Below are 14874 nucleotides of genomic sequence, written 5' to 3'. Positions count from 1 at the left end.
GACTCTACGACTGGTAAACACAGAGTCATTTAAGCCCCACATAAGGCTGCCCTCACATTTCCACGAAACGTGACTGACTTCTTTAAAACCCTGTCATTGAGAGAAAACACACGTTTCACAATCGGCCTTTGAAAAGGCAAAGAGGGTTTACACTCGGCTACGACAGAGCCACACATTAACTTGACATCTTGGTATGTTGTAAGCAGAGGGGAAATAATTTATGCATCGTGTTGTAAGGCCCTTTTGGAGGGATCATCTGGCTTTCTCTCCTCGCCGTCTATTTCAGGAAAGGTTTTGTTGACTGAGATAAGAGAGAAAGAGAAGTGAATGCTTTAGAAAATAAATCAATCAGGATGTTTACAGTATATTAGAGCACATTTGCATGACAGGTTTAGGACTTAATTAAACCTCCATATGCTTGGAGATTGTTGCGTAGCGGCTGTCTCTGCAGCCACATGTACTTGTGGGTTGACATAAGATTTACTGTAAGTCTCACTTAAATCTGTTGTTTCTTCTACTGAGGTTACCTGAGGAAAGACGACAAGGAGAGTGCACTAGGGGAGGTGCTGTACCTCCTCCTCCCCTAGTCTCCTTGTTGTCTTTCTTCCATCTCTCAGTCAATAAAGAGAAGAAAATTACATGTCAGTCCAGACTGTATGCACATCTGTCAATAGCAGTCTATGCTGGTCAATGGCCAGTCTATCAGTCTAACACAGGGGTCTTCAACAAGGGGTCCAGGACCCCTAGGGGGTCTTCAGAGTTACTACAGGGACGGTGCCACATCTTTGTGTGATATGATTTATTTTCTTTTTTTTACATTAACCACTTGAACCCTAGCAGCATCCCTGTTCTGAGGAGAACTTTACCCAAAAATAGCAGATCTACAAGCTCACAGCGCCTCGCGCTGCGAGGCGTTTGGCAAAGAGGTTTGGTGGTGTAGAGGGAAAAAAGAGCAGACCACGTAAAAAAACAATTTTATACAATATAGTGGGGGTCTCTGTCATCTCTCTCTCAGCTAGGGGGTCCTTGGCCTGAAAAAACGTTGAAGACCCCTGGTCTAACGGTCAAGAAAAAGCCATCTCAATCATGTGAGATTCACAACGGACCTGAGCTGACACTGTACTTGGTGCGCTCATTTTCTTTCTCCCCGCTAAGCCAGTGGTTCTTAACCTTGTCTGGATCACGGGGCCCACTTGAAAATCTCAAAAGCGTTTCGGCTGCCGTGTTAAGTGGTCAGAATGGGTGGGCCGCAAACGTGCATTTTCAGTGCACGTTTTTATCATGTTAATTGATTGTGTTTTCCGGCTTGGATCAATGGAACTAACGTAGTTATCACAAAAATCTTAATATCCTTTCTTTTCTGATGCAACAGCTCTGTGTTTAAGCCTGATTTATACTTGGCTTGCGCGTCGCGCCACACACCGAAAATAGAGCTTGTAGATCTGCTATTTTGGGTGCACGAGACACCTAAACACGCGAGCTAAGTATATAAATCAGGCCACCACTCTTGTGATGTCATTGCTTGTCTGTAAGCCATAAACAGCAGCTGCTGATGACACAGGGCATGTACTGATAACTCCTCTGCTAAGTACGGTGGTGTCCCGTACAAATTATAGTCCTGAGACGACACAACAGTGTTTACGTGAGAACATCACTATGCTGAGTGAAAAGAAAAGAAGCCCTTTTGCTAAAGCAGAATTCAACGTGTCGTTTTTATTTGATCGCGGATTGGTTCTTGTCTTGATTTGTGAACACGGACAAAATCTGTTGGGGGGAAAAACAGCCCCAAGACTTGTGAAGGCTTTATATGCAAAACTTAAATGAATACACCATTGTTACTATATCATCGCTGTCGAGCAGAAAACTCATATCTCCATATTTCAACTTTTAATGTAAATTAATGCTCTTACTTCAGTGGTTCCCAAACTGGGGTCGGGACCCCCAGGGGGGTCCCCAAATTATTTTGGGGGGTCCCCAGATGATTAGCTTAAAACATTTTTTTTAGACTTTTAAGACCTTTTTATTACTAAATTGGCCAAACTGGCAAATATGACCTAAGAAAGAGGCAAACATTGTGAAAATAGCCGATCTACGCCTCGCGCTGCGAGGCGTTGTGAGCTTGTAGATCTGCTATTTTCACAATATTCATCTGTGGAACCGAGTCTTATTATGTTACTTTTAGTCAGGGCTGTTAGCACAAAAATGTGGACAGGGCTGACAAAAGTGCCATTTTTTTCTACATGCTGTCCATCACCATAAGTTTCTTTTTGGACGGGGAGCCACGTCATCAAGATGGTAGAAGGCGGCCATGTTGGATTTCAAAGATGGCCACCATGTAATATCTATGAGTGCCAATATCTCGGCTTCCAAGCCACTTAGAAGTTCAATCTTGGTGTCAAAATATTTATCTTTGGGGTCAAGGAATTTGATAAAGCTATTGAGAATATCAGCAAGTGACTATTTCTGCCAATATTTGAACGTTTGGTTCATTCTGGCAATTAGTCAGGTCGCTTAGGTCCAGATGTGGACACAGCGAACAAAAGCACCAGATTCTTTCCACATGCTCCCCATCACCATAACTTTAAATATTTGGTAGGAGCCACATCATCAAGATGGGCGGAATACGGCCATCTTGGATTTCAAAGATGGCCACCATGTAATAGCTATAAGTGCCAATATCTCGGCTTCCAAGCCATTTAGAAGGTTAATCTTGTTGTCAAGGAATGCATCTATGCTATTGAGAATACCACTTGATTTGTGTTTGTACCAAGATCAAATAAATATGTTCATTCTAGCAATGCATATTTACATCATTTTCATCTTTGTTAGTGGTAGGACACCTTTAAAACTGGACAACCTTGTATTTCTGCCGCATGCGGTCTGCAGCATGCGGTCTGCAGCATGCGGTACGTGCATAAATTAAGCATTATGGTAACCTCCCACCGGATCGTTGCTCCTCTCTCTCTGTAAGCATGCAGTAACAGCCTGATTTGGTTATATTAGCCTCCAGTGTGGATGGGAATGCTCTGTGAGATCATTATGGATCATCATCATCATACATGTTTCACAAATGCCGGTGTTTCTTAAGACTATCTAAGTCATTGAAACTCTTGTCACATAGTTTACAGTGGAAAGGTTTTTCGCCGGTGTGGACACGCACGCTGGTGTGTCTTCAGGTGACCTATCTGATTGAAACTCTTGTCACACTGTTTACAGTGGAAAGGCTTTTCTCCCGTGTGGACACGCTGGTGTGTCGTCAGGTGACATATCTGATTGAAACTCTTGTCACACTGTTTACAGTGGAAAGGCTTTTCTCCCGTGTGGACACGCTGGTGTGTCTGCAGGTGACTTATCTGATTGAAACTCTTGTCACACTGTTTACAGTGGAAAGGTTTTTCTCCGGTGTGGACACGCTGGTGTGTCTTCAGGTGACCTATCTGATTGAAACTCTTGTTACACTGTTTACAGTGGAAAGGTTTTTCTCCGGTGTGGACACGCTGGTGTGTCTTCAGGTGACCTATCTGATTGAAACTCTTGTTACACTGTTTACAGTGGAAAGGTTTTTCTCCAGTGTGAATACGCTGGTGTTTCCTCAGACTATCTAAGACACTGAAACTCTTGTCACACTGTTTACAGTGGAAAGGCTTTTCTCCCGTGTGGACACGCTGGTGTGTCTTCAGGGTAATTATCTGATTGAAACTCTTGTCACACTGTTTACAGTGGTAAGGTTTCTCTCCAGTGTGGACATGCTGGTGTCTGTTCAGACTACCTGACTTACTGAAACTTTTGTGACACTGTTTACAGATGTGAGTTTTCTTTCCTTTGTAAATAGTCTGATTTTTCTTTACATCTCCTGGTTGAGTTAAAACCTCGGTAAACCGTTGATGACTTTGAGATTTGGGTGGGTCTGTGTCTCCTTGTTTCCGGCTGGTTACAGAGCTGACTATTTGCTGACGGGCCTCTGAGCAGATATGTCCATGCCTCAGCGGTTGGCGGTTGAGGTCGTCGTGGCTCGGATGAGACGTGAAGGTACACTCAGAGCAGGAGAGCTTAGTCTGGGAGGATTGGGACCCCACACCTCCCAGGAGTGGCGGTTCATGGTCAGCGCTGCTGCTGTACATGGACTGTGATGGGAACAGAGTTGTAGGTTCTGTTGAAGCTGGAAAATGTGCCCTCTCTATCTCCCTGTATTCTTTGTCTACCAAAGTTCTGTATACCTTTCTCTCACAACACGTGTGGACACAGCATCTTCTGGTCTAGAAGTGGAAGTCTAAAGTAACTTCACACCTCATATATCTGAGCAGAGCTTTGGTCTGACCTCACTCACAACATAATCGGTTGCCATGCATGCCTAGCAACACCGATGTGTGCAGGATGCCACCCCCTCCATAATTGGGCAAGAGTGATGTCATCAATATGACATCATCACAATGACGGCAGAGATCCACATCGAAGCCACGCCATGTGTTTTAAACAATTATACATACTAGTCAATAGCTGCCATTTCCACCCACCGACCATCCGGGCTATGGGGCCACAACCATGACTACAGATCCCATAGCCTGAGAGGAGCGTTCACAAAAAATAAACAGTAATAAACAGCTTACATTTTTGAAATTGGCTTCTTTTAACTCTTCATCTGCCACTGGTCAATGCCCGCGTGCAAGTTCAGATCAATCGCTCGACCCATTGAGGGAGAAAAATGCAGATCAGACAGAATGACGGACAGAGAGGTTCCTTCATTTTATAGTAGGATTCTCAAATGCAACAGACGCATCCTTTCATGAATGGACCGGCAGGGCTCAGCTCCTTTACAGAAACTTCACACCTCATAGAAAATCACTAGTTTACATAGGAGGACAGCGTTGGTGGAAAAAATACAACATTTTTGTTTTTACTTAAGTAAAAGTAGCAATACCACAATGTAGAAATACTCTATTTACTTGTGTAAAAGTACAAAAGTAGTGGCATCAAAATGGACTTAAAGTACCAAAATTAAAAGTAGGCTACTCATTATGTGGAATGTCCTGTTTCACAAGTTATCATTATGTATAAAATGTATGGAAAATCTTTTGAAAATAGCAGATCTACAAGCTCATCGTGACACGTTGTGAGCTTGTAGATCGGCTTTTTTCAAATAGCCCAAGTATATAAAGGGCTGAAGTGGTTAATGTATGTTTTGTAATAATAATCTAAATCTATTAAGTACCTAAAGTTTTCAAATAATTATACTGGAGTAAAAGAACAATATTTGCCTCTGAGATGTAGTGGAGTAGAAGTAAAAGTATTGAAAAGTTGGAGATACTCCAGCAAAGTAAAAGTACAGTACCTCAAAATTGTACCTTAGTTGTACAGACTGTACTTGAGTAAATGTACTTAGTTACTTTCCACCACTGCATATAGGCTTTCCACCACTGCATATAGGAGGACAGTGGCCTGGGCCAGGAGGACAGCTGTGTCACCAATGAAGTGCTCTAGGCTTGGCCAACGTCCAAAATGTTCTCAGCGACGTAAGGGCAACACCTATAAGGAATTTAAGTAAATATACCATCCACAAAACACCTATTCAGCTCGATTAAATAGCGCAAAGAACACTCTCCAATGACCGCAAATTCTCCCCCTCGATTTGCATTATGACCTTAAATTCCCAGACCGTTTTAATATGCTAACCTATATACTTGTGAGTTTATGTTGGATGCTAAATAGACAGAAGTTCTTGGAAATAAGGACAACGTAAAAATAGCATCGTAACCTCAGGAGGCTTTCTAAACATGCAAAATGTATACAGTATAAATAATCGTTGATGTCAGGGCAGAAACCTCGTAGTATCTCCATATTTCGTCTTTTAATGTTTGTTTTTTGTAAATTAACCTATTAAGACCTGGAACGCATCTGTGTCACTTTTTGATTTGAGCTAAAAAGCATTATTTTACACTTTGGCTATTCAAAATAGCCATAGCGCTGAGTGCCGCGCTACGAGCTTGTAGATCTGCTATTTTTTTTAAATCGTGAAAATGTGTGCAAATCTTTGAATATATATATTCTTTTAAAGCAAGAAATTACTCAAATCTTTGCTTCTGGGGGTCCCTGGAACAAATACTTTGAGATGGGGGTCCGCGGCCAAATTCATATCATTTTGGGGGTCCTTGACATGAAAAAGTTTGAAAACCACTGACATAGAAACATACGTTTTTCACAAAATCCATTTTTATTAATTAAAAAGGCTTTAATGCCCTTTTTCATCATACAAGAGTGTTGCACAAAACTAGTGAAAATAGCAGATCTACAAGCTCACAACGCGTTTGTAGATCGGCTATTTTCACAATGTTATTTCAAATAAATTAATACATTTAAAAAGGAACGGTTTTGGACATACAGTACAAGGTGTCCGCCTGACAGAGATTATATTATAATAATACAAATAATCACCATGTAGTATAGCATATTTTTCACCACCCACCATTGGTTTTCCATGCCTCCTTTGAGACCCCCCCAAATATATGTTTTAACTTAATTTCCTGGAAAAAGAAGAAACAAACTTTTCTCAGAGGTGCCACAAAAACATATGTGTTGTGCAACACCGGATTTGTGTGGTGGGCATGAGTGGCATGAACCTCACATACCACAGAAATTCTGTGGCCCCTGGGCCCTGTATACTGAGAAAATGGACAAAAAAAAACCCATAAAAATATAGCATAAGAAAAACAACAACCAAGGCCTCCCCTGTGTAATCTTTAGCTATTGATAGCATGCTGCAGGTGTGCAGTTCACCAACGAAGCCGCACAAATCACAACCAGCGAGAGAAATAAGCAACCAGGTCTATGAAAACAAACTCAAAAGAAAACGACTACAGGCCACATGGACACTTTGAACTTATGTACATCAGCTATTTGAAAATAGCCGATCTACAAGCTCACAACGCGTCGCGATGCGACGCGTTGTGAGCTTGTAGATCTGCTATTTTCAAAAGAATCGAGAAAAACATGACAAATGTGGAATATGGGATGGGGGTCCGACTGGTCAGTGGACAAATACATATACATTTGGGGCGGTCCTTGAGGTGAAAATGGTTGAGAACTTTTAGGATGCAAGCCCAAACCAGCAACTACACTTTAGAAAAACAAGCCCAAAGTTGCTTATGATAAGCTGACATGGCAACCCTGATCACAATGCAGTGTTTCAATTGAAAATAGCAATCTTTATAAATAAAGAAAAAACGCTTCGCAAAGACAATTTTGGTGTAACCTTAAGATTCACTTGAAAAAAGTCTTGACATTTATAGATAGATCAACACTTCTGATACAATTTTCACTTTCTTTACAACTGTCCCTTTGGTATTTCCATACAGACTCATTTTGTGACATCATGCACAGCTTGGTTTACATTTGTGAGGACACACTGCCTGCATATACACACACAGCCATACTTAAATACAGATAGAGAAGATATTCTGTGAGCATGGTTTGATTAAAGATATTTGATGCAACATTAGCCATTAGCTTTATTCCAATATGTTTTGTATTGTATTGTAGATATGTATTACTGATGAATTGAGTACAATGGACCATAATGGAAACCCCCCTTTTTGTGTTATCCTTTTAGCATTACCTTTTGACCTTACTTCCTCTACCGTTAATAATCGTGTTAAAGTATTCAATCAATCAATCAAAGCCAGAGACTACAAAAAAAATCACACCCAGTGTGAAGAGAGTGGTGCCTTTTAGTGTAACTAGTACGTAACTAGACGGACAGACCCACACACACGGTCAAGTGTAGGAGTGGCTGGCACCATTCAAAAAAAAAACATTACAAAATTGTCTTGGAAATAGCATTTTCAAATTTACTGGCGTTTCTGGATTTTTCATGACAGCCAAAAACAAACAAAACATAAATGTAGTACATCCTCCCCAAGCTGAATTATGTTTTATGTTAAAAAGTGGTGCTGAGCTGCAGCAACCAAACCCACATGATAATGAGATAATTACAAAGCCTGGGGAAGCACACTGAAGGCTTTGGGGATTGAATAGCAACACCGCAATGTAGAAATACTCCATTTTACTTGAGCAAAAGTACAAAAGTATTGGCATTAAAATATACTTGAAGTACCAAAAGTAAAAGTACTCGCAATTTTCAAAATTAAAAAAATCTCTACAAGCTTGCGTTGTGAACGTGTAGATTGGCTATTTAAGAATAGCCATTAAGTATACAAAATAGGTCTTAACCGGTTAATGTACTGTTCGCGCCGCGTTTGGAGCTTGTGGATCTGCTACTTTTGATGCTTTTGTGTGATGCTGTAGTGTGTGTATTCGGGTGGTTAATTTTACAAAAGAAAAACACAAAAAGCTAGAATACGGAGATAAGAGATTTCTGCCCGACAACAACAACAACAACAATGAAATGTACTTACCGGTAGTTACTTCCCAATACTTGGAACTGTTATGATGTTATGACCCCCCCCCCCCCCCCAAAAAAAAAATGAGAGTAGCAGCTGTGGCTTTAGCAGAGGTGGAAGAAGTACTCAGATATTTTACTTGAGTAAAAGTACCAATACCACAATATAAAAATACTCTGTTACAAGTAAAAGGCCTGTGTTCAAAATGTTACTTGAGTACAAAAGTACTGCCATCTAAATATACTTACAGTACCAAAAGTAGAAGTACTAAAATGTTCGAAAATAGCAGATCTACAAGCTCACAACGCGTCCCATTGCGATGCGTTGTGAGCTTGTAGATCGGCTATTTTCAAATAGCCTTGGTATAAAATAGGGCTAAAGTGGTTAATGTATGTTTTATAATATAATAATTTATATCTACAAAGTAACTAGTAACTAAAGTTTTCAAACAATTGTAGTGGAGTAAAAGCACAATATTTGCCTCTGAGATGTAGTGGAGTAGAAGTAAAAGTATTGGAAATTTGAAGTAAAAAAATACCTCAAATTTGTACCTATAAGTACAGTACTTGAGTAAATATACTTAGTTACTTTACACCACTGCGGGGCTTTAAGCAGGGCGTTAGGTATCCCCCTGGCCGTGTGCTCTCGGCATCGCATCGACGTGGACAAAACCTCGGTCAGCGCTTCAAACAAGGCGGCCATTGTGTGCCAGGCACCTCGGCAGTCTCCCTGGCTTTCTTGCAGACAGGATGTTCAGTAATCAATCCCTCGGGGAGAGTTTCTCCAGGTGGTACTATACACATTCTAGCAAACCCCCCCTCCCCTCCAGCCCCAGACCCAGCGCTGCTGGGACAAGGGATTCTGGGGGATTTGGAAAGCCGGGGAGGGAGGGCTCTCTCTCAGAAGCTCTTACACACACAGCATAGCAAGCCCTCTCCCTTCTTCTCTGGCTTACAAGCAAGTTAGTGGTGGTGGAAGGTAACTAAAGTATAAGTTTGTGCTTAACCCCATTAAGATGGGCCATTCTGCACAAATGCCTTCTTAAATCAAACTTTTTCGTAAATCAAAATTATTCAAGATTTTTTTTTTAATATTAAAAAATAGCAGATGTACAAGCTCGCAGTGCGGCACGAATGTACAAATGTAAAATGACACAGATGCTTTCCCGGATTTAAAGGGTTAAGTACGATTTGGAGGTATTCTTATTTCACCTACCAGAGGCAAAATGTACTATTTTTTTTTTTACTGCACTAGACTTATTTGAAAACTTTAGTTTACAAGTTACTTTGTAGATTTTTGACTATTATTACAAAAAGCAAATGAACCACTTCAGCCCTTCATCATTTCGGCTATTGTCAAAAGATTTGTATACATTTGAAAACGTGTGAAACGAGACATTATGGGTTAGGGTTTAAGTTCAAGTATATTTTTTATGCCAAGGCATTTTGTACTCCAGCAAAAAATTGGACTACCGGACTTACTTGCACAGTAACAGAGCACGTCTACATTAAGGTATTGATACTTTTATACTTGAGTAAAAAACAAACGTGAGTAGGCTACTTCTTCCATCACTGGGGGATCTATAGTGGGGGCGGGGCTCTCTCAGACACAGCAAACCCTCTGGCTTACAAGTGGAGCTCAAGGGGTTTTCACCTCGTTTGTACTGAAATGCACCTCCTCTCAAGAAGGCTTGACCGGTGTCCCTCAGGGCTCTACGCTAGTGTATTTTCTGTTTTCTGTAATTTGTGGGGAAAGCGAACGTGTCGAGCTGCGACGGGTTGCTGAGATTGTTGATCTGTTGTTTTCTGCGAAAGCTTTCGCCACAATACGGAAGGTACTTTTACTTTACTTGAGTGTTTCAGTTTCAAGGACTAACTCTGAGTGTGTACATATGTAACCAAATTATGGGTCCATTTGGTTCCATTTGTACACACTCAGAGTTACAGACCTGTAAGGGTCCATTTGGAAACCCCCCTCAAGTAACCCTGAGTTTGACAACGATTGCTCTAAATCAGAGGTTCTCAAACTTTCTCATGTCAAGGACCCCCAAATTGACACATATTAGCCCGCGGACACCCATTTGAAAAGATATGTCAGGGACCCCCATGTAAGAGAAGATTTTTATGGCTATATAGAGTGATTCTCAAACATTTTAATTTCAAGGACCCCCAGTTTGATATGCATTCGGCCACGGACCCCCATTTGATACCATTTATCTCTGGGACCCACAATCTACACTGTAGTATCATCAGTGTTAATTTAACTCTGAGAGTGTACAAATGGAACCAAATGGACCTGTTAGGGTCCATTTGGTTCCATTTGTCACGCTCTCTGAGTTACAGACCCACGGTTCTATACACTATACATTTGACTGGGGACCCCCTGGAACCCCTTCAAGGACCCCTGGGGGTCCCCGGACCCCACTTTGAGAACCAATGCTCTAAATCAAGTGTTTATCAGAAAGTCAGCAGCACGTGCCAGCTAGGGTTATCGCCACCAACCTACCGACTTCCCCACCACTACATCAGCAAATAAACTCACCACCGGTCATTACAAAGGAGAGATTGCTCCCTACCTCGGCCAGTTGCGGATACGGGGACAAATAAACACAATATCTTTGTTTATGTAAATACGCTTGCCCCCTGAGTCTAATAGCAGTGCAGCGAGGGGACTTTCTGGCACTGCTCTCCTCCGGCTGCCAAAAAAGGGTTTCCAGTCAGCTTTATAATTGGTCTAGTGCGGGCCGGTGGCGGCTAATCAGACCACCACCGCGCTGCATGCCGCCGTCCAAATGGTAACTGTTACCGAGTGAAACCAGCACCCGGTGGAAATCTGACTTGGGGGGGATTTGGGCCCGGTAAGCAGATTAGGGTGGAAGGAGCTGGTGGAACCCATTATGAATGAGCTTTAGGGTTTTCTTTAGTTCTCTCCCCTCTCTCTCTCTCTCTCCCTCTCTCTCTCTCTCTCTCTCGCATCGCTAATCCATAAACAGCCAGAGAAACACAGAGAGGGGTCTAGGGACAAATGTGGAGACATCCAATGACAGAGAGGAGAAGTAACTGTAGGCCTGAGAACTGGCGGTGCACAGTGAAATCTTCGGTATTCAATTTGACTCAGAAAGAGTGTATACAAATCGAACCAAATGGACCCGTTTGTACACTCTTGTTCTGAGTTCAATTAAGACTGTAGTAGCTGCTGTAGTCAGTGGTCATCAATATGTCCGTGCACAGACAAATGTGTCCGTGGCAAAGACTTGTCCTTGTCCGTGGCAAATGTTAGATTTTGTTTTTACATAACATTACAATGTTCTTATTTTGATCATGAGACCCAATTACTGTACGTCAGTGTCCAGGTTTTCTTCAGAATATGTATGAGACTGATTTACTATGATGACACTATGGCACATTACGAGCCCACCGGTACAGACCTCTTTTCAAGGACCCCCATAACTCTGAGAGTGTACAAATGGAACCCAATGGACCCGTAATGTTATGTTATTGTCCCCTCATTTGTATGTCCGTGGCAAAAATATAATTTCAACAAAAATGTCCACCACAAGCCAGCCCATATTGAGTCAGATACAGTAGATATACATCTGTAAAATAACATGTGCACACCTGCATATGATGCTAATGTTGTAAACATTGTGTATACCTGTTTCTATCTCTTTCCCTTCTGCTCTAACTCAACCTCTATCCTCTCATGGAATACTAAAAAGGTAATGGAGAACCACTGCTGTAAACTGCAGAAAACTACTAGATATTCTGAATCTCGTCATTTCAGGGCAGGCACGCTGTCAGCATGCGGGGTTGTGCCCCAACATATTGATATTGCTACTTGTGTACCTGCATGATTGAATGACAAATAAACCCGCTTGAATGTTGAATCTATGAACATATTATGTGTACCTGTATGATTGAATGACAAATAAACCCGCTTAAATGTTTAATGTATGAACATATTATTGTGTATCTGTATGATTGAATGACAAATAAACCTGCTTGAATGTTGAATCTATGAACATATTACTGTGTACATGTATGATTGAATAACAAATAAACCCGCTAGAATGTTGAATCTATGAGGCGCGTTTGGCCGCTCTGAAAACTCCGCCTGAATACTGATAGGGTAGGAATCAGTTATAATTCACAGTGTACACAAACGTAACTAAGTACATTTACTCAAGTACTGTAGGGTCGAGCTCCATGCACTCTCTGTGAGTGCAGAGTGTTTTCCGGATGGGTCCTGACAGGATGAGTGTCACCCTCCGACCTAACCCCTCTTTTCTGCCAAAAGGTGCTGCCCTCTGAGCATGTGAACCGGCTTTTGCACTTGCACTTGTATGTGAGTGCCGCCCGCAGTGACTTATGCCCAGTGAGGGCCCTTGGGCGCCTATGTCACGCGGACTCGAGCCTGTCCTGTATTCAGTTATCTCCGGAATTTCGGACGAGGAGATTGGAACGTGACGAGGAGCCGCAATGGAAACAAGCTGTACGTTTTTTTGGTGTAATTCTTTTGGTTATGGTGGGTCAGATGTATGTTACCTGTGACATATGTTTCATGTTTATGATCAAGATATCAATCAATCAATAGAAGACATGTCAAAGTGGACTTACTATGTTCATGAGCGTGAGCACGTAGTTCTGCACGTGCTCCTTGCCGTGGAAGCGCACCACCGAGTCGTCCACCGCCAGCAGCACCTCGATGTTGTAGGCGTCCTTCTTGGCGTGTCGCCGCTTGCGCTCGGACTCCTCCGCCAGCTTGTGTTCCACCACGTCCAGCGCCGCAGGGAGGTCCGCGATGCCAAAGTCCACCACTGTAGAAATATGACCGTAGTATCAGGCACGTGCACACATAGACATCAAAGGGGGCTTCAGCCCAGGCCCTTTAACCCAAAAAAATGGCCTCTCCAGACCATGAATGCAGCATTTACTATGGTGAAAGAAATGTAAACGCCCCCCTTTCCATGCCATACCCAAAGGCAGCATCAAGGAGAATTGCCTTTTTCCGAACTCTCCTGAAATTGAACGCAGCATTATGCGTTGAAAGAATTGTCCTGTGCAGAAATCCATGTTGTGCGCCGTATCTTCAGTAGCTAAAGAGTGCGGGTCGCACCCCGCAAATACATGATCTACAAGCTCTCAATGCGTCGCAGCGCGACGAGTTGTGAGCTTATAGATCCGCTAGTTTTGGACATAATGAGGTTTCCACCCGACAGAGTCGATTTACTTAAAAGTAAAAGTATCAATACCTCAATTTAAGAAATCCCTGTTACAAGTAAAAGGCCTATATTGAAAATGTACAATATGTTTTACCAAACATTTTGTGAACACACAACAACCCTTACGGATAATGTTTTTTTTACACTTCCACGTTCAAATACCCGATATGAAAAGAGTCTGAGAACCCCTGCTACATTTCGGCCTACATTTCCAATACATCCAGAAAAAAAGAATAGAAGAAAAAAAAACGCTCTCCAGACTCTTAACCCATTCAATCCGGGAACACATCTGTATCATTTTATTTGTCTTCGGCTATTAAAAAATAGCAGATACAGTATACAAGCTCATAGTTTGTAGATATACAAGCTCGAGCTGCTATTTTTGAAAAATCGTGAAAATATGCGAAAATCTTTGATCATATATATTTTTTTTTAAAGCAAACATTTGTAACTCAAATATTTGCTTCTGGGGGATTCATTCTACAAATGTCTTCTAAATCCTAACAGTTTTCAACACTTATTTTGCTATAATATCAGTGGTTCTCAAACTGTTTCATGTCAAGGAGGCCCCACAATGATATGTATTTGGCCGCAGACCCCCCCATCTCAAAATATTTTGTTCCAGGGACCCCCAGAAGCAAAGATTTGAGTTAAAAATGTATATATATAGATGCTTTTCTCGGTCCTAATGGGTTAAATCCCCTGCAGCCTACATAGAGTCTATAGAGTCAGAGGACTATTTCCTCTGGCCTACATTCACTCTACAAACTATAATATGTGCATTCAGAGCTGACTCACGCCCCACTCCAAAGGCCACTCATTCATTCATTCCTCCATATCACACACACAGCACCTTTTCATCTTATATCCTCTATGTCAGTGGTTCTCAAAGTGGGGCCCGGGGACCCCCTGGGGTCCTTGAGGGGGTTCCAGGTGGTCCCCAGCTAAATGATGGAAGAGTTGGTAACCAAATGGACCAATGTAGATCTTTAACTCTTGAGAGTTAAATGTGTAAAATGAATTTAATTTTACGCTGGGGTACCAGGGGGTCCCCAGCAAAATAAGCTAATAAAGCGTCACAATCATTTTCACCCATTTATCCAATATTTTATAGTTTGGCATTTTAAAAAATAGCAGATATACAAGCTCACAGTGCGTGAGCTTGAAATTATCTGCTTTATGTCTCACAAACATTCACATCTAGTCTAATAGAAAAACGTCATTTTACACATGTATGCTCTATCATCGTGATATTTGTGT

At 41.8% G+C, this 14874-nt stretch overlaps 2 protein-coding genes across 5 annotated transcripts in view; one reads left to right on the top strand and one right to left on the bottom strand.

Moving 5' to 3' along the window:
* The window catches only part of polr3a (polymerase (RNA) III (DNA directed) polypeptide A), a 380370-nt gene that overhangs the window by 216714 nt on the left and 148782 nt on the right, over nucleotides 1-14874 (top strand). The window lies entirely within an intron of this gene.
* The window catches only part of adamts14 (ADAM metallopeptidase with thrombospondin type 1 motif, 14), an 89244-nt gene that overhangs the window by 48286 nt on the left and 26084 nt on the right, over nucleotides 1-14874 (bottom strand). For all 4 annotated transcript variants that reach the window (XM_084079447.1, XM_084079449.1, XM_084079450.1 and 1 more), the window contains exon 4: nucleotides 13010-13209. In XM_084079447.1, the coding sequence (XP_083935573.1) occupies nucleotides 13010-13209 (200 nt within the window). The remainder of the gene's footprint in view (nucleotides 1-13009; nucleotides 13210-14874) is intronic.

Source organism: Gymnoscopelus microlampas (assembly GCF_963454915.1).
Source record: "Gymnoscopelus microlampas genome assembly, chromosome: 14".
Classification (NCBI taxonomy): Eukaryota; Metazoa; Chordata; class Actinopteri; order Myctophiformes; family Myctophidae; genus Gymnoscopelus; species Gymnoscopelus microlampas.
This window is presented reverse-complemented; position numbering and strand designations above follow the sequence as displayed.